The sequence below is a fragment of the Corvus hawaiiensis genome, chromosome Z (assembly GCF_020740725.1).
Source record: "Corvus hawaiiensis isolate bCorHaw1 chromosome Z, bCorHaw1.pri.cur, whole genome shotgun sequence".
Lineage (NCBI taxonomy): Eukaryota > Metazoa > Chordata > Aves > Passeriformes > Corvidae > Corvus > Corvus hawaiiensis.
Window position 1 is genome coordinate 280,048 of NC_063255.1, and position 15,145 is coordinate 295,192.

A 15,145-nucleotide genomic window follows, 5' to 3' on the forward strand; every position below is an offset into this window, starting at 1 on the left:
TGATAATTATTTTTTCTCCAATACGGCTGTACGATAGGCTGCTAAATGAAAACGGAGAGAATGAAAAAGGAAGCTCTTAACTGTTGGCTCAGTGCTTGATTTAATTCTGAGCCAAGCCCTGCCCCTGCTCCGTGATGCTGCACACTTAAAACAGCCGTGTTTCTCATCTTGGCAGTGTCGGGGGCCATCCCCACCTGTCACCACTGTCACCCGGCCTGCCTGTCACCCGAGGTTTGCTTTGCTCACCTCTGTGGAAGGCTGGCCTCGCATGTTGAGAGAAACAGTGTGGATTTTCCTGCGGGACTTCCGACTACTCTGCAAACGAACTGAAAAGAGCCCGCGGAAGTACAGTCTTTGCTACGAAAGTAATATTGAGGGGAAAGAACAGATTATTTATCCTTAGCGGCTCGCAGCTCTCCGAGAGGCCGCACAAATGCGGCGGTCCCGCGCACCCGCCCACAGCACGCGGCCCCTCGGACCCGGGGGAGCTCGGAAATTCGCCGGGAGACACCGCGACCGGGGCCGGCCCCAGGCTCCCACGTGGCCACTGGGCACATTGGGAGCCCGACGCCGGCCCACTCCCCGCCCCCGCTGCCCGCCTCCGCTGCCCGCCCCCACGCCGGCCTCGCCCCGCCCCCAGCCCGGCCCAGTTCCCGCCCCGCTCCCCGCCCACACACCGGCCCCGCCCCTCTCCCCGCCCCCCGCGCGCCCGCCCCCGCGCTCGTCCAATCAGGGGTCGCCCCGCTGGCCCTGTGCATCGCCCCGCAGCTCGGCCAAGATGGCGGCGCCGCTCGCCCCGCTGCTGCTCTTTCTCGCCCTCGGCGGCCCGGCGCTCGCTGCCGCGCAGGCCACGGAGGGCGCGGCGGCTGCGCCGCATCGGCGCTTCGAGTACAAGTACAGCTTCAAGGGGCCGCACCTGGTGCAGGCGGACGGCACGGTGCCGTTCTGGGTGCACACGGGCAGTAAGTGCCGGACGGGGGTGGCGGGGCCGGGCCAGTGGCGTTCCTGAGGCGGAGGCAGCAGTGTCCGGTCGGGGGGGTGCGGGATCTCGGGGAGAAGCCGCGGGCGAAGCTGGCCGTGGGTGCCAGCCGTGCCCTCGGGCTCCACGTGGCATCAGAGGCGCAGAGGAGATGCTGCGGTGACGGGGAAGTGCCCGGGCACACCCGGGCTCCCACCCGCGGTGCGAAGGTACCTATAGCCTCCTGGTGTGGCGGCTGCGGGCCCTGGGGAGGGGACTCGTGGCGCTGCCGGGAAGTGCTGATGTGTCACTGCTGCCGCGCTCGAGGTCGGCCCTGGCCGTGCTGCCAGAAAAACTGTTCGGTTTCATCGTCTCGAAGCTCGAAATGCAAAGTGTGCCTTGGCAAATAGGACTTGGTTCAACAGTGTTTGTACAGTTTCTGTGCCCTTTGGGTTAAGGGTTCCGTTGTGCTCAGAAAGGCTTGTCATCCTTCCCGAGTGTCCCCCCTTATGAAAGGTGTTGACATCTACAGTTCCACCTTCACATAGTTTCTCTGCAGTACCTTCTGCTGGGTTTTTTTCAGACTTTAATTTAGTTGCTACTGCTTAATGTAACTTTTTTACTTGACATTATGCTACAAGTAACATGGAGGAAACTGTCCATAGATGAGGTTTTTTTTCTCCTGCTTTTTCAAGAAAATGATCCCAAAAAGAAATGTTACTTAATGCAAGCGAGTTTCTCTCTGAATGTATTCCTATTGTTCTGTTACACTGCTAAACAGAAAGTTAGAACATCTTGTTTGCTTTCTAGATGCCATCCCAAGTGCAGATCAGATCCGCATAACAACCTCCTTGAAAAGCCAGAAAGGCTCAGTGTGGACAAAAAACAAATCAATATTTGAATATTGGGAAGTGGAAGTGACCTTTCGAGTTACAGGAAGAGGCCGCATTGGAGCTGATGGATTGGTAGGAGCAGTTTGACCTAACTGAGAAAAATAAATGTGCTTTAAAAGTGAATCTTGACCTATGACTTTTTGCTTTCTTCATAGGCAATCTGGTTTACAGAAGAGCAAGGCTTGGAAGGTCCTGTTTTCGGGGCAGCTGATAAATGGAACGGTGTTGGAATTTTCTTTGATTCCTTTGACAATGATGGAAAGGTTGGTTGGAAGGAAACTCTTCTCGAAAAGATGATAAATTAATTTCCTGCCTGTTGAGGAAAAAGCAAGGATGTTGTTTTTCTACTCTTCCCCTGTTTCACTTCAAAGGGATAAAATAAAGTAGTCAAGTTTCCCTTATAGTGGAAACAGCAATTTCTATGTGTGTCTTCAGAGATGCTCTTTTTCTTGGAAGAAATCTGCCTTGAGTAACTCAGCAGCAAAGATTTTGTATCAGATGAGGATGACAATTGCTGTTTTCAGTTCTCAGTTTCCCAGTCCAGAATGATCCTGAAGCTTAAACAGTACATAATAGGTCTGCTTTGCTGCTTTTGCTTCCCCTGCACAATTTTGGCTTGCTTTTAGACATTTTAGACAGATTTTAGTAGAAGACTGTCAGGGATGTTGCTGATGCTTCCCTTCAAATTAAACTAATCCATTTGTGTGCCGTTTCTTTCCATAGAAAAACAATCCTGGAGTGATTGTTGTAGGCAATAATGGAAAGCTTCTGTATGACCATCAGAAGTAAGTTTATTTTCAGTGTTATTGCTGAATGCTTGCTTTTAATTGATGAAATGTTCCATGAGAAGCATTATAAAGGCTTCTTTCATATGAAACTTTGTTGTTTCCTTTACATTTGAGGGTTTCTACTTGTTAAAACACTGCTTTGGCAGTAACAGCAGAGAAATTGGCAACTGATCGATATTTAAGTGGCATATGCCCTTTGGGATGGATGAACTCAGATAAATAGAGGTACAGTATAGACTTTATTGCTTATGGGGATCCTCCAGACACAGCTAATAACTGGCAGAAGTGACTAACTGAAAGCTAATTGCTGTTACTAAAATTAGTTGGATTAATTTTGATTTTTGATTGTTTATCAACAGCACAATGGACACCTTTTTGGATTTCAAAGAGGACAGGTGTCTAGCTCACTTGGTGCAGTCACTGCATCTTATTTCCATCCAGGTTCCCAGGTGCAGGAATATATCTGAGAATTATACCTCAGAAAACAGATTTCCCCATCCATTCCTGCATTCCCTCTGTGTTGTGTCCTGTGTACAGCATGCAGTACTGGAGATCCCAGGCTTGAGAAAGCTCAGTGCAATTACAGAACAGCCTTGGAAAAGCTTGCAGATTGAAAAACTGGGATCAGGTTGCTTAGTGAGAGTCAGACACCTTTTTGGCCCAGCTGATAAACCATAACACTTATTTTTATTGATGTTCCCTTTTTGCACAGTGATGGATCCACGCAAGCACTGGCATCCTGTCAGAGGGACTTTCGGAACAAGCCCTATCCTGTGCGAGTCAAGATCACATACTACCAAAAAACACTGACTGTAAGTCTGAAATAACAGAATTACTTGTGTTTCTCAACTTCTTAAATGTGAAACTGGTTTTCACAGAGTTGCAACACATGTGTCTGTTCTGGTGTTAGAAATATGGAGCTTGGCTGCAGAGGTTGGAAGGAGGTATTGTGTTTTAATGCTACACAGGTTCTTTTGGCTACATTAGAATGCAGGTATTGCTGATTTTTCTGATGTGACTTAGGAGGCAGTTGTGCAAACACACTCATAATGTGCTCAAACCCTTCTGTTGCTCTTGATTTGCCTGGAGAGGTGTCCCAAAGTCAGGATTTGTTTAAGATTCAAGTGATTGAGAAGCTCCTGAGCTTGGTATTTCTTAAGCTGATCTAAGAGTTGCAGAGGGTTTTGTAGCTTATTTTTGAACCAGAGGTTCTGAAGTGTGGCTAAAAAAATGAAACTATTTAACAGTAGATTTAAATTTGCTACTTGAGGATTCTCACCTCCAAAACATAGTAGGGCTTTGAAGACTAAAGATTAAAAACCACTGGTATAAGGGAGTCTTTAAGACTTCTTAAATACTATTCAGCTGATTGTGAATTCCTTCTAGGTAAGGAGAGAAAAATACTAATGCGGTGCTGGGTTGTGACAACTACAAAGTGTCTGTGTGTTGGCTTCTGATTCCTTCTGGAAAGGTGCCGTTCGTATATTCACAGGTAGCAGCCATAAAGTGCAGAGCTGTCATTTTGTAGTAGAAGTTCCTCTAAAAGTAAACGTGACTGCACCTAAAAGAGGGCAGACCTTGTACTGTGTTGTTAATGGGAAAAGCTGCCTGTCACTCTTGAATGAAAGTTAAATTTCAGCCTCCAAGGCTGCTCTGTTTTCACCTGGGCCCTGATGCCTCCTCTAGGAACTTCTCTGTCCCAGATGTTGTTGTTAAACTTAACAGTTCTCTCTTTCTTTGGGGATGCATTTGCAGAGTCTCCCTAAGCTTTGAATCAGAACTGCAAGGGATGACTGGTGTAGATCAGGTCTGTGTTGCCCAGAACCCTTTTAGGATGTGGACTTTTGCAAATAGAATGCTTATGTAAAATGTCAGTAAAATGTCTCTTTTCAGAAAAGAAATAGTTTTTGGTTTCCGGTTTGAGCTGCTGAGTTACCCAATTAGTTGTATTTTGTGAGCATTACTGCAAACTGACAAAACAATTAACACAAATGTGGTGAAAATCCTAAGTGTTTGTCCTTTTAGGTATTAATTAATAATGGCTTTACTCCGGATAAAGAGGACTATGAATTTTGTGCCAAAGTGGAAGATATGGTGTTGCCATCACAGGGGTACTTTGGAATATCTGCAGCCACAGGGGGACTTGCAGGTAGGAAACGTTAAAATTTATGGCAAATGTTGTGGGGACTTGAAAGGCTTGCAAGAGAGGTTGGTTGGGTGGTTGGTTTTTTACTACGAGTGTTGATCCATTATACCAATTTTTGACCATGATGATGTAATTAACCGTCTTGCAGTCCCAAATTAATGACATGCTTAGGTGAAGAATTTTTGGTTTTTCCCGACAAAGCCCCTATATACTCTCATTCCCTGCTGCACAAACGCTTGGGAGGATGCTGTTTTTTGAAGATCCTTTGCAAGTGGAAGGTTGTCTTGGGAATTACAGGAATTGGTAAGGTGGTTTTGTTTTGTTTGTTGAATACAGATGACCACGATGTGCTGTCATTTCTGACCTTCCAGCTGACTGAGCCTGGGAAGGAAGCAGTAAGGATTTTTATGCATGATTAGTAAAATATTTTATTGTGCATGTTATTTTATATGCAGCACCAGATTATGGTATTTCCTCTTAAGTGACACGTGGCATTCCTGTTTCACAGTTTTGCCATGTAGCTGTGCTGTCATCTGGTTTAGAAAAATTAAACTGGTATTGTAATGTTTTGGTAATATTGTCATTAATATTCTCAAGACCAGAATTCTGAAGCACCACTGAAGCAACAAAACTCGTGATGTTAAATCAAACCATGCAGTACTACAAAGTACATTTTCCTTGGAAAGTGGGAAAATATCTGTTCTCCCTTTCAACTTTCCCTACTTCTAGAATGATTCTGTACTGCTAAACAGCATTTATCCATGTAAAGCTTGTTTTAATTTTCTATTGGGAAAATTTTCTATTTGTTCTCCATGAGAATGTGTGGTTTCTCACTTCAGCTAAATGTATTAATGTGCTGCAGTAATTTTATTATATCTTCACATCTGAAATCTGAAGAGCCTTGCTGCAGAATCATTTGTGTTAAGCATGGCGGGGGGGAGAACATGAGAAAAATCTCACACATGCCCTTCCCTCCAATAATGTTTTAAAGCCAACACCAGATGCAGAAATCCCTCAGAAAGATAAAGAGAAGTATCAAGAAGAGTTTGAGCACTTTCAGCAAGAATTGGATAAGAAGAAGGAAGAATTTCAAAGGGAACATCCTGATGTGCAAGGACAGCCAGGCAAGTTATTTGAGCAATTTTTCAGTTGTCCAGGGAAATGTTTGTTTTCCAGGATGTTCAGAACTAGGGATACTCCGGTTGATCTTGCTAAGCTCCCACTGATGTTACTTACATTATTTAAAAATCTTTACTGTAAAGTGCTTCCCGTTTCTAAAGTTATTTTAGTGGTGCCTGGCTTGAGAACAAAATGAATGACTGGAAACATGGTGGGAATTAAGAACAACAGAAGGAAGAGAAGGTAATGCATCCCTCTGTAAAGTGGTGATTAAGGAAGCATGGCCTTTTTCATTATTTAAAGGACATCTTTTTGGTCTGTTTCTCTACATTCACAGAAAACCCTTTAAAAGATGGTCTAGTGCATATCTTGGATCATGTGCTTACATGGAAAAGCTTTTTAATGCTTGCCTAATGCTGGGCAAACAAGAACCTGATTATTTGAAAATATAATGGAAGCCATTTGTTACTTCCGTGGATTTTAATAGCTGTATGTGAATGCAAATACACTGAGAATGTACTTTAGGCATCTAGACGTGGAATTTCAGGTTGTCATCTGTATTGCACAGTGATAAGTTATGACTGTTCTAAAGGTCCTATATGTTATTTTGATCTGCATTTTTGAGATACAGTTCAGCCTTTTATTGATCAGAAATAATCCCCTTGCCACAGAGTCTTTTGGACTTTGGGACGGTGAAGTTGTAGGAAAAGGTAGATGGATGTGGATATGTTAAGGGAGCAAGAGAAATGATCCAACGCAAGGAATTGTGAGGAATGTGCACGTGTGTAAGAACCCCCTGTGCTTTTTTCTTAGCAGCAGATGATGTTTTTGAAACTGTGAGTGATCGTGAACTGAGGCAAATCTTTGAGGGGCAGAATCGAATTCATCTGGAAATCAAACAGCTTAACAGGCAACTGGACATGATTCTGGATGAGCAGAGGAGATACGTCTCTGCAGTCACAGAGGAGATTGCCAAAAGAGGAGCTGGGTTTCCAGGTCATCAGGGACAGGTAAATAAAACCCATGGTGATTCAGAGCCCAGCCTGATTTCAGCAGTGGGATCCATTTGCTTTTTCCAAGATATGTTGATCTTTTTCCTCCCCCTGCCCCTACCAGGTTTCCCAGCAAGAGATAGAGACAGTTGTGAAAACTCAAGAAGAGGTCATTAGACAAGTAAAGGAAATAAGGTAAACACCTTCCAAATATTAAGGGTGTGTTTTGAATTTTTTGGTTTTCCTTTTAAATCCTGTGTGTTACTTCAGTGGGACAATATTGACAAACTTGATGTTTGCATCAGTTCCTCAGTGAAGACTCTCTGCATATATTTAATTTCTGTAGTAAAGTCAGTTCATGCCCCAAGGATTGCTAAGCACCCTAATTTGTCTCTTTTTTTATCATGAAATTCCACTTCAACAGGTAAGTTCCCCTTTAAAAACAATGAAGTAAAACCATTATCTTGAAGGTGCTGTTTGTACATAGATTTGTGAAGATGCTTGTGTTTGATGAGGATGTCTCAATACTTCTTTAATATTTTGCTGTTGCTGTCTTAATCAGGAATGCCTTTAAGCTGGTTTAGCCCTTCATTTGTAGCAGCTAAAACCTTCCTTACCTTGTATTTTTTAAAAAAAGGAGAAAACACTTCCTTCAGTTGTGCTTCCCCCCCGCCCCCCCCGGTATTAGTTCAAGGGCAGCTCTTGTGATTTATCTAAGTAGGTCAGTTTTTTTGTAGAATGAAGATTAGAGTGCTTCCATTTTTGCACTTGTTCTTCCACGGAAGCTTTTCTGTTAATATTCTTGACAAATCTTTATACCTTGCAAGCAAATTAGATTTTCTTGTTAATATTGGCAGTCTGCCCTTTTAGTGACTACTTACCAGCTCGGAGTTTGCATAACATCATCTTTATATATTTCTTAGATTAAAGAAATGCTTTATTTAGAGAGAGAAATAAACAGCCCCTTGGTGCATTGCTTGTCATCCTGCAGGAAAAGGACTTAGGGGCCAAGTAATTTTCTTGGCAAGATTGTGGATTTCTTCATCATCTGATTACAGAAGAATCTTGCATGTTCCTACAATAGAAACTATCAGCAGGGTATTATTAATGCAAAAGTCAATATAAATTCAATTTGATACAGCCTGTGTCTATTAAGGGAAGTTATTTTGCTTTTAACAAAGACTGGATCAGTCTGGGGGAAGGTGAGTGTGCAGATCGCTACTCATTATGTAGATACGGTTCTGTTAGGAGGGAGAAGAACTAAGTGAGTGTCCCACTTACTTTGTAACACTGTGAGGCATATGGAAAGACAGAATTACTGTCAGTGGTTTTTAGGCAGTGGGCATGATGGGTTATTTAAGATAAAACCTTCCAGTGAGAAATTTATTTCTAAAATATATTATTATAATACTAATTGCAAGTCCAGGTAAATGAAAAATTGCTGACCACTCTACAAAGAGTTAGGAGTGCTCTGTGAAAGCATTGAAGTAAGCTCCCATCTGAACCAAATGGAAAGTTTTAAGTAAATTAAAAAGAAATCCAAAGGCATACATTTTGATTGTCTATTCTGTTAATAATGAGGAGATTATCATTCACATGATAAATATTTTAGCTGTAGAATAATCCTCTTTTGCAACTCAAAAGAAACAGCACACTACAGGAAAATTATATAAACATATTGATTAGAGATTAAGGTTTTTTTCTCTCATTGACTAGTTTACCTCAAACCAAATTAGTTATGAAACCTCAACTTTTTCTGGATTTAATTTCATTTGTTGTAGAAGCAAAATGAATTCGCAATAAGACAATGTTAAGTATTATGACAGTGCATATGGGAAATGAGTTCCTCATATAAATGGTAATCATGAAACAAGGATGTATCTAAATCTTTTCTTATCCCTAAAGCCTCTTTGTTTTTATTTCTTTCATGACTGCTTTTATTTATTTATTTATTTATTTATTTTTCAAACAGCTTTTGGTTTTCTTCAAAGATTGCATTAAACTCTGCTGATCCTAAAGCCTTGGCAAGAGCCTCAGACAGAACTCTTGTTCTATAGCCCTCATCAGTCAGGCAGGCAAAGGAGAAGTTCTGGCAACAGAATATTTGCTAGTTCTTATTCTCAGCGTGACCGAGATATGGGGCACTCTACAAATGGCAACTGTCCGTGCAATTAACTATTTTTAAAAATCATAGTTTGACTAAAGGATCATTTCTTGAGAGGTATTCTCGAAAGCTAGAAGAAATTTGCTGCCTTTTGGGGCAACTATGTATTTCAGCCTAATTCTAACGAACTAAAAAAGGTCCAGAATAACTGCTGTTTGTAGAAAAGCTGATGTGTTTTGAAAGTTGGTTTGCTGTTTGTCCTGTTTCAGAAGTTCTGTGACTGATGCTCTGAGATCCATCAGTGGAGCTCAACACCCTGGCTCTGCAGGAGTCTATGAAACAACTCAGCACTTCAACGACATCAAAGAACACCTTCATGTAGTCAAGAGGGACATAGAGCATTTAGTACAACGAAACACGGTAATTTATGTGCTGGGAGTGTAAAGCATGAGTGTAACACAGCTTTCTTTGGCTGTTAGTGAAAAGCTAGGATGAGCCAGCATGCAGTTTAGGGAGCAATTAATCCTTCATTAAGCTGCTTCGCTAAAACTATGCTGCCTTGACCTAACTGCATGATCTGGGTCTCGATGAGAAGTTTTGCACAAAGAGCATGATTTTTAGTCTTAATTTCCTGTGGAAACAAGGTCAAGCAATTAGGTTTTCTGGGTGCTTTTTTTTTTTTGTGTTTGTCCCCCTGTTTAACAGCTCTATACAGAGGAGATTCTGTGATGCTTCTGCACACAAGGGAGAGCTTTAATCAGAGGAAACTCAGGCAGACTCTGCTTAAGGTTTCTAAGTGCAAAAAAGACTGTGTTCATATCCAGGAGTACCTTAGTCTAGCCTAGGTAGCAATTAAGCTGAATTAGCTTATGATCCATAGAAGGTCCTTGATTAATTTACCATATTTATGTATTCTTTTCTATATAACCCTCAATTTAACATCAGGCAATTTATCTGAGAAACATAAAAGCGGAAGGGGAGAGTGAGATGAGGAGTAAGATTATTTTTCAGAGTACTGTAATTTCTCTCCATTTTCTGCTTGTGCTCCAATTTTTACATCACGTTGCAAAGCCCTTGTTTTGTAAGTCTTTTGATAGGATGTCTTGTTTGGTCTTTTCTTGGTTTTTAGCCATCCAGTGAGAAACCAAAGTGTCCAGAGTTGCCACCGTTTCCATCCTGCTTATCTACAATGCATTTCTTCATATTTGTGGCGGTGCAAACTGTGTTATTCATTGGTTATGTCATGTATAGGTAAGTCTTGTGTGGCTTAAAGACAGCAGGGCAAATAGTTTTAGAACTGCTGACTGATAATGTCATTGGAATGGCATCATTGTGTTAATCTTGTTAAAACAAGCAATCATTCAGATTGGAGGAGACCTTGGGAGGTCTCCAGTTGAATCTTCTGCTCCAAACGGAGTCCACACTGAATTCAGACAAGGTCACTTGGGGTTTAAACTGGTCAGGTCTTCAAAACCTCTAAGAATGCAGAATTTACCACTGTCCCAGAACTCATTGGAAATGTTGAATTTTCATAATGAAGTTTGGTTTATTCTATCCCCACTCACCCACCGGGTATCAAGTGGGAACCTGACCTGTTTCAGCCTGACTGTTGTGTCTTTTATTTTCTTTTCTTTTTTTTCTATCTAAGCTAATTGGGATGGTTTTTCTGTTGTCTTCCTCCTCCTTGTGATGTCATAATGTTGAAATTCTATTTGCATTGATGGAAAAGACAACCTCCATGCTTGGTAGTCTTTTTGCCATTGGCTGGAATGATGATTTCCAAGACAAACAAGGAGCTTTTCCCCTCCAGTTCTTTGTGATGCCTTTGTAATTCCAGCACCTGGATGTGGTTGATCCATAGTGTCTGTATCCACTAAGAAAATTAATGATCTGTGCCAGAGGGAAAAGTAAATCCTTTCCCTGAATAGTTGCATGGGTTTCCTTTTCTAAGCTGATCTTTTGGCCAATCAGATACCGAGAAGCTTCAGAAAATGTTAAGAATATTTTAAAAGTCTGTTTGTTTGTTCTTTCATTGTTTCTGGCTTTTGTCCAGAATGTGGGGTTGTTTGGTTTTTTCCTTTTGTGTCTGATGCAAAATTGGAACTACAGTGATGCTACCCATGTCTTTGTGAGTAGAAAAAATTATATCCTGTTTTTGTGATATGACTTAACATTTCCTCTAAGTCTCTGTTGATAAGGAATGGAATCTTCTAATCCTCAAATAAATGAAAATTTACAACAGTTAGCTAGTTTTAAGTTAAAAAGACTTGAAGAATTCTTTTCTGCCTTTTCTTTCAGGAGCCAACAAGAAGCAGCAGCCAAAAAGTTCTTTTGATGACCTGTTCCTTTTGTGTGTATGTAACAGCAGTCTGTATGCACAGAAAATTCTACACTTCTGTAAATGAGGGAAATTTTAGTGTTGGATATACTTCAATATTATAAATTATTGAATTTTGTTAAATAAAATGAGTTCTCATTTAAGGTGTTGATGCTAAAACAGGGAGCAACTGCTGGATGGGGGAAGACTGCACCCTATCTAGGTCTGTGTTTTCAGCTGACTTTTTCATTAATACTGAAAGGCAAATTCCCGATTCCTCTGCTTTGTTAAGATTCCAGAGGAGGAGTTGAAACACCCAGGCTTGGTGTTTGTTCAGAGTGTGAATTGCAGATGGATGATTTGTGCAGAAAATTTGCTACTAAGTGTCCTGACATAGCAGTTAAAAAAAAGAAAAGAAAAAGAAGGTAGGAAAATCCCACACCTCAAAGAACTGTTCTTTTGTGGGGTTTGGTGGTTTTTTGGCAGGTAAAAACTTACTATAAACATTTTATTTGTTTACCACTTGGATTTAAAAGTGTAAGAATATCTTCTTTAATTCTCATTTAAACATTTTTTAATGCGTGGATACAAAGACAGGCCTTTAAGACCCTGACTGTTGATACCTGATGTAAAACACCAATTATAGAGAGCATGCGAAGAAAGGCTTTTCTCCTTATTTTGCAGTCTGATTTTGGGCAGTGAGAGAAAATGTGATAAAGTAATTTCTTCAAGTATATTGTGGGGCTGATTTCTTCTTTCATAGTTTCAATAATGTGTCTGTAATTTTTTGGGGAGATTTGTGGAACTTTTCCAGCAAACATGATTGCTTTATCTGTCTTCCAATCTGATTGTATCAAGGATATGTTTAGTGTGTGAATTTGTCTTTACTTTCCTAAAGCTGTCTTGTGTCTTTCATGTATCAAGTCCAGATGCTTTGATTTAAATCTTGACATGGTGAATATTGTAAACTGCAGGTATTGAGTGTTAACCCATTTCTTCACAAACTAGCTTCAGACACGTTTGTTAATCTGTAGAACCAGTATTTTGTGTCAATTCCTGCCTGGATATCAAAAGCATAAGGCTGAACATGTGATTTTGATACTGCTTATCAAGTGAACATTTGCTTCAGGAAAGAAAGAAAGCAGAGGGCCCAACTTAGGAATGTGAAATTAATTAATTTTGCCTTGTTTACATATCGGTGGTAACTTTGTCCTTGAGTTGTGTGTAGAATTAGAGTAAGTATTTCTGTAGTTTCCTGAATTCTATAAAATACACAAATGCATCAGGATATTTCACTTAGAACTGTTAATTTGTTTGTCTGAATCTGCAAAAATGATCTGTAATATGACTACTCCTATTGCATTTCTACAGTCTGCTCCCTTGGAGTGCAACACGTGCTGCCAAATTCGCTGTAATGAAGAACACTTCAGTATTGTGCCTGTCAGTTTGGAGAAATGATAAATCTATGCAATATATTTTGTTACTTCTAATACAGTGTCCAAAAAGTGAATGTCTGTGCTATACCAAGAGAATGACACTGCCTACACACCAATTAACACATCTGCAGTATGGAGGATACTCTAAGTGGTGTAGCTTTATAGATTCATTTCTAAATTTGAGCAGATTTTGCTGTACTAATGAGAGAAACTATTGCCTCAGGCTAATCAATGAATAAACAACTTTTCAGATAAAGCAGAATAACACATTGGAATTTATCGCTTCAGTTCTTTCAACACCAGCAAATATTTCCAGGTGCCTTGAATCTAAGCTATTACAACCCTGACTCTTGTAACTAAACGTAATATATTTTCTTAAATGGTTCTGAAATTGTGCAGTGGTGGTTCCTTTCAGTTGCAGACCTTCTTTTATCAGTGCAACATCCAAACAGAGCTCCTTCTCTCACAGCAGGCTTTGCAAAACCCCTTATGCAGAAAGTATTTTGATAAATATCTGGCAAAATGTGGAGCAGTTCTGATGTGCCCATTGGAATGAGCCTGGATTTTTGTTACTGTGAATTTACCCACCCATTCCTTTGGTTTAAAGCTGGAGCAGCCTGTACTTCTGTTTGTTTGGTTAGAAAGAAGAGCAGGCTGGGGGTGATGTCTAGGGGGAAACTTGAAACCTACAGTTTTCTCTTCAGGAGGAGGCTGCTTGATCAGACACGTCTCCCACGTGCAACGAGAAAACTTCTGTGGTAGGGAACAGTGGGTCTAACATGGAACATCAGAAGACTGGTAACTTCGCTTCATGATTCATTTCACAATCGTCTCTCCTTGGAGCTTCCATAACTCACTGGATCAAAAGAAAACTCCCAACTGCCCAGCTCAGTTTTCATCCTGTCTTCTTGAAGTAATAGCAAGAAATTTGGATTTTAAGAATATTTTTTCAGTCAATGTAGCCTCCTGTTAGGAGGTTTCTTTCAACAGTGACAGTGTGTTTGATTCTTATCCAGTAAGATTTCCCAGCTAGGAGGAAAAGACACCTTGGAATTGAGTTGGACAATATTAGAGAGAATAAGTTATATTTGAATTGTGGATGATAAGTAGCAAATATTTGGCAATGACAAGAGAATGGGATTGTACTGGTGGGGGGTTGTTAAACAGATGGTGATCCCTGAATCCTTTACAAGTCAAATGCACAATACGGTTTGTAAATTAACTGCTCTGGTTTGTAACTTCTGTGGGAAGAAAATCTGACCTTTCTCAATGGATCAATTACTGTAACACCAAAAAATGTCTACTGGTTTTTTATTTTATTTTAAATTCAAACAGCTGGCAGTTTCATGTTTGTTTCTGACTGATGTAAATTGATACTTGGAGTTCAGAGATAACCTTGTTTGAATAAAGGTGCATATTTTTAGTAAGCCTTTTTCTTTTCATTTGGTACGTGTCCATGAAATCTAAGCAAGTGTATTTGAAGCATTCTTTACCCTCAGTTCAGAGTCTGAATACTTACAGACCTGGGTTCAGTTCTACCTGACACTGGGGAGTTAATGGTATTCTGGGGCTGAATTCCCTCTGTCATTTTTCCCCAGCCAGGAGCAAGATTTTAGCAAGTGGAGGAAGAGGGATCTTTGAATTGAATCTATTCAAGCTGACTAAACCCTAAAATGCATCTTTCTGATGGTCCAGCTGCTAGAAAAGGCAACATCCTCTTGGTAGAGGGCTGAATCAGGGCAGAATCCTGATTCTTCCAAGAACTCCTATGTATTTTTGCATTATGTGACTGTTAGGAACACAGAATCTAGAAAAGACTGGGAGTTCGGATGGCATTTTTGGGCTGGCCTCTCTGTGAGGCTTTTATCTTTAGCTCTGGAATTTGCCTGTTTCAAGACTGAATGCTGGGGTTAGAGATCCGTGTGTTCCTTGGGTGTGGAACACAGGCTTTTTTATATCACCTACTTTTAACAGATAAAACAGGAACAGAGTCTTTAATTTTGATTTCACTTAAGCTAGATGGAAAAGACATAGATTTAAAGCAAAGGAAGTGGCAACATGAGTACTTAATTAGCTGCTGTCTGTATGTTTTTATGAAGTGTGGGATTCCTGTCATCAACAAAAAGTAGTAAGTTTTTTAACTTCAATAGAGCACCTGCCTGAAACAGAATTATTCTGGGGGTACTGGCTGTGTTTTGCCTTTTGTCACCAGTCTCTCTTGTGGTTTCTCAGCAGCTTCAGTACCAATAGGCCCAGTAACTTTCAAAGCCCTTTTCGTTATCTTTGATCTCAAAATTAACATTGGAAAGCCTTTTGCTGATTGCAGGGGTGAGACCTGGAGGGCAAGACCTCTCAGCAGTCCTTCCCCAAGCCAATTCTTGCCTTTCTCAAT

The 15,145-nt window shown here is 40.9% G+C and overlaps 1 protein-coding gene across 2 annotated transcripts; it reads left to right on the forward strand.

Moving 5' to 3' along the window:
* The first annotated feature begins 746 nt into the window (after positions 1-746).
* On the forward strand, positions 747-14,180 carry LMAN1 (lectin, mannose binding 1). 2 transcript variants are annotated; one of them, XM_048291692.1, is made up of 13 exons: positions 747-962; positions 1,769-1,923; positions 2,007-2,114; positions 2,575-2,636; positions 3,352-3,451; positions 4,665-4,788; positions 5,122-5,180; positions 5,777-5,909; positions 6,718-6,914; positions 7,021-7,091; positions 9,270-9,420; positions 10,130-10,251; positions 11,299-14,180. In XM_048291692.1, exons 1-13 carry the CDS (start codon positions 779-781, stop codon positions 11,333-11,335), a joined length of 1,503 nt encoding a protein of 500 aa, XP_048147649.1. In that variant the 5' UTR covers positions 747-778; the 3' UTR covers positions 11,336-14,180. The 2 variants fall into 2 exon arrangements, with proteins under 2 accessions (XP_048147649.1, XP_048147650.1); XM_048291693.1 differs by having other exon boundaries at positions 6,721-6,914.
* Positions 14,181-15,145: the final 965 nt, after the last annotated feature.